Source organism: Hyaena hyaena, unplaced genomic scaffold (assembly GCF_003009895.1).
Source record: "Hyaena hyaena isolate Hyena2069 unplaced genomic scaffold, ASM300989v1 scaffold_942, whole genome shotgun sequence".
NCBI classification, from domain to species: Eukaryota; Metazoa; Chordata; class Mammalia; order Carnivora; family Hyaenidae; genus Hyaena; species Hyaena hyaena.
Genome location: NW_024081572.1, coordinates 560,231 through 564,658, shown reverse-complemented (window position 1 = coordinate 564,658; position 4,428 = coordinate 560,231). Strand labels below are relative to the sequence as shown.

General features: G+C 43.0%; 1 protein-coding gene across 1 annotated transcript; it reads left to right on the top strand.

Moving 5' to 3' along the window:
* Positions 1–395: 395 nt before the first annotated feature.
* LOC120223047 (syntenin-1-like) lies at positions 396–2,475 on the top strand. Its single transcript, XM_039221102.1, has 2 exons — positions 396–551; positions 1,957–2,475. Exons 1-2 carry the CDS (start codon positions 396–398, stop codon positions 2,323–2,325), a joined length of 525 nt encoding a protein of 174 aa, XP_039077033.1. The 3' UTR covers positions 2,326–2,475.
* Positions 2,476–4,428: the final 1,953 nt, after the last annotated feature.

Genomic DNA, 4,428 nt, shown 5'->3' with positions numbered 1-4,428 from the left:
TTCAAATGTATTATACCATGTGTCAGAATCTACTTCCTTTTTTAAGGCTGAGAATATTCCATTGTATGTACATACAGACCACATTTTGTTTTTCTGTTAATCTGTCAGGGAGCACCTAGTTGCTTCTGTGTTTTGGCTACTGTGAATAATGCTCCTATGAACATCGATGTGCAAGTATTTCTTTGAGATCCTGCTTTCAATTCTTTTGGGTAACATAGTTTTTTAAATATGGAAAGTAAGAAAGACCTATGAAATATGAAACAAAAGGCTAGATTGAGCAGTGAATGTAAAAAGGCCATTGTTGTTTGTAGTGAGAGGCTCTTTATGGAAGTTTTCTGAAGAAAATATCACTTAAGACGAGACATAGATTAGTTCAGAGTTAACCAAAGGAGAGGATGGGTGGGAGAGCATTCCAGGTGGCTGGGGGAGCAAGCCAGAGGCTCGAGGCAGCCCAGCATGGAGCACTTGAAGAATGTCATGTGTGGATTGATCCAGAGGTCCGGAAGGAGGTTAGGATTTCCTGGGATCTGGACCTGTTGGCTCTGGGGAAAGTAAGATATGCAAACACTTGTAAACATCAGTTTGCTGGGCTACGTTCATTTCTTTGTTCCTGGATATTTAGTAAAATCTTTCTAGAAAGTTCTACCGTGGAGAACATTAAGGGAAATGTTCGTTCAATGGTGGAAATGGAGTGGCAGAGGAGAGGACAGTCTCTGTGGGAGCAGAGGTGACTACCAGGGAAATGGAAGCTTCTGGGACGTCAGAGGTGGAGGAACGGTGTGGCAGCTTGATGACAGCTCCTGATGTCACAGGAGGACCTGGGACGCTGAGGGACTGGTGGAATGACCTGGGTAGCCCTGGGAAGGTGTGCTTGTTTTATGTCCAAGATGAGGCTGGGCAAGCTGGTGCACGGCGTACACCTGACATCCTTTTCTAGATTTATTCTCTTGTTTTATTCCTCCCTTTGACTAGAAGTGGAAAAGCCCTTTTAGGAGAGTTGGTGTGTGAAAGGTTCTACACAAAGAAGGAAAGAGGGAATCTCTCAAGTATCTCAAGAATCACAAACGCCAGGTTAATAGCATATCAAGCTATTGATGAAAAAGTGTGGATCATATTTAAGTTTGGAGCTATGAGAGGAGTCAAATGGAGTGGTGAAGCTATGCCTGTAAGAATTGGACATGTACTTCGTTAGGGGTGAAAAACTTGAATCTTGGCCATTTGGGGCATGTGTGTATGTATGTGTGTGTGTCATAAGTGTGTAAACACACACGCACTACTCAGTATATGTTTAAAAAAATTTTTAATGTTTATTTATTTTTGAGGGAGAGAGAGTGAGAGCGAGAGAGAGAATGAGTAGAGAGGCAGAGAGAGAGGCAGACACAGTATTTGAAGCAGGCTCCAGGCTCTGAGCTGTCAGTACAGAGCCCGACACGGGGCTGAAACTCACCAACTGCAAGATCATGACCTGAGACTAAGTCGGACCCTTAAGTGACTGAGCCACCCAGGCGTCCCTTCAGTATGTCTTCTTCATCAATGAACCACTGAGGCAAGCTCTTTATTTTGCAAGGATAACAAGCTGAGAGCAGCAGTGATCTGAATCTGTGTGTCCTTGCCCAGGAAAAGGAACTTAGAGCCAATACCAATACATTAAAATAATCAGACACTGTGTGTATGAATAGAAGACTGTGATAGTGTTATAGGAAAAGGTTTTCAAAATATCTACTTGCAGGTCTTTTTAAAAACCATTACCTGGTAAAATTCTTACCTCTGCTGATACTGTTTATCAGACCACATACCCTATGAAAATAAAACTCTGCCCTTGGCCAGTGAATATATTCTGATAGCAAATCCTGATAAATTTATGTAAGTGGGTGCATAAAATATGTTCTACATACAACAAGCGATTTGAAGGCATAGAAGGTTGTGTTTTCCTAGTTAACACTAGGAAGGTGTTAGGTGCTCAAACAGGCTTTTGGAGAGAAGATAACCATGACTGTTCGTGACCGGCCCTTTGAACGGACAATCACCATGCATAAGGATAGTACTGGACACTTCGGCTTCATCTTTAAAAATGGAAAGATCACATCCATAGTGAAAGACAGTTCGGCAGCCAGAAATGGTCTTCTCACAGAACATAACATCTGTGAAGTCAACGGGCAGAACGTCATTGGGCTGAAGGACTCTCAAATTGCAGACATACTGTCCACATCTGAGTCTGTAGTTACCATTACCATCATGCCTACTTTTATCTTTGAACATATTATTAAACGGATGGCACCAAGCATCATGAAAAGCCTGATGGATCACACCATTCCTGAGGTTTAAACATCATGGCACAATGGAAACTTCGCTGAACTTCTCCAGTTTACTTCTTGGGCAACTTAACTTTATATTATGCACATGAAGCTTTCTAGGAGCCAGAGAGCATATGCTGCATGAAGACCTTTTTTTCTTACATCATGGCTGGGAGTCTTACCCATTTGATCGGTATCTTGTTCACACTTCAAGATCGTTGTAGCCTTACCCTGGTTTTACAGATGTGAAACTTTGGACAGATGTACTGATTTTCATAGAAGCTGGAGCTTCCTGGGTGGAGAGAAATGAGGTAAAATTATTGCTTGATGAATCCCAGACAGGACATGTCATGCCAACAGGGTGAAGCATCTCATTCATTAGCAGTGCCGCCTTGGGAGCTATGCCCTTTTGGGAATCTTCCACATAACTGCAGGTGGTCTCTGTAGATGCAAAAAAAACTCACGTTTTCCACCATCCTTGGCATAATTTCTAACGTGCATTGCACATTTCCTTATCGCCTTAAATGTTGGCGGACATTTGTGATAGGTAAGAAACAGTATACTTCTTTGAGCTCAGTAGCTATGGGTATCACTTTTCTCTGGGAATATCTGTACCCTTAGCTGTAGCTGAAGGGGTGGACCCAGACTGTTGTGTCTCTTCAAGGGTCATTATCCTCTCTAATCACAAACAATGGAACCAAACAACGCAACCAGGAATGTACGCCTGCCTCAGTCTACTCCCACAGATTCACACCTTGAGGATTTAGGTTTGGGGCAGGAAGAAACCGACGCAGAGGGGTGGTTAACTCTGTCAGAGATGGCATCCTCCCCAGACTAGACATGGCCACAGGCAAGCTGAAGCCGCAGGGAAAAGAGAGCTGTCTAGGGTATGCACGGGATCACATGACACAAAGCAGAGCAAAGTCTGGGTAGGGATGGCCATAGGTTTTGTGGGGTATTTTGTTTTTGAACTTGTCAGAGACTTCGAGGCCTCTTGATATCCAGTATTCATCTGGCCCACCTCTCTCTCCTCTGAACCATGCTAGCCGCTCCAGGCGCCATGTTCCCCAGCTTAGTCTTTCCATATGTGACTCCTTCTGCCTGAACTTTCTTTCCTTCCTCCTTGCCTCTTCCATGTGTGCACTTTTACTAATGCTTCAAGATCAAGATCAGATGACATGTTCTTCAAGGATTCCTTGGATCACTGAGCCGACAGCACCTCTCCCTCCCTCCCATAGTGCTCTGTGTCCCTGCTAGTGACTATCTGCCATCAGTCATCCATACATACTTCTTCTATCTGGTAATCGACTATCAGCTTCTTACGGGCAGAATCTCTTCCTCTGTCAAATCTCCAATGTACATGGAACAGAACACAGTACCAAGTAGCTGTTCATTAAATATACAGTACAACCTTGGTTTCCAAGCCTAATTCATTCCAGAAACATGCTTGTCATCCAAAGCACTTGTATATCAAAGTGAATTTCCCCATAAGAAATAATGGAAACTCAGATGATTCAATCCACAACCCAAAAGCCCTCATATGAAAATGATTATAAAACTGTAACATAACAAAGGAAAGACAAAATATAAGGAAAAACAAATTAACCTGCACTTTTTTTTTTTTTAAACCTTGATGGCTGGTGTGAGGGAGACAAGAGAGAGGAGGGTTATTGTGTAGGACAACTTCCACTAACACTAATGGAATCACTGCTCTCTAATGGCTCGGTGGAACCTTTTTCTGTGTGGGAACCATTGTATATGCTCGCATCGGTGTTGGCTACAGTACAGTACTAATATTGTCATATTCTTGTCATATGCTGTATTTAATGTAACTGGCAATAAGGCAGCAGAGAAAAGGGTCTATATCTGCAAGCAGCCTGACATAGAATGAAGCAAAGCATTCCTAAGCTTACTCTTGTATGGAAAAGCAAAAGACTGTCCATAGGTGCTTTGAAGTGACAAAAAATACACTAGTGCCAGTTGTGCACCTTCCAACATTCTGAAAAATCACAGATTCCTGTGAAACACCATGGCCTGAGACAGAGCATCCGAACATGGGAGGTGATCACCCACAATCCTGCAGCAAGAGAGAGAGAGAGAGAGAGAGAGAGAGAGAGAGAGAGAGAAGAACCAT

Bases quoted from the DNA above. Each gene is read 5' to 3' on its own strand.
- LOC120223047 (XM_039221102.1), top strand. From the start codon at position 396: ATGGGTGGGAGAGCATTCCAGGTGGCTGGGGGAGCAAGCCAGAGGCTC. The intron at 552-1,956 runs GTAAGATATGCA...GGAAGGTGTTAG, and splicing joins ACCTGTTGGCTCTGGGGAAA to GTGCTCAAACAGGCTTTTGG.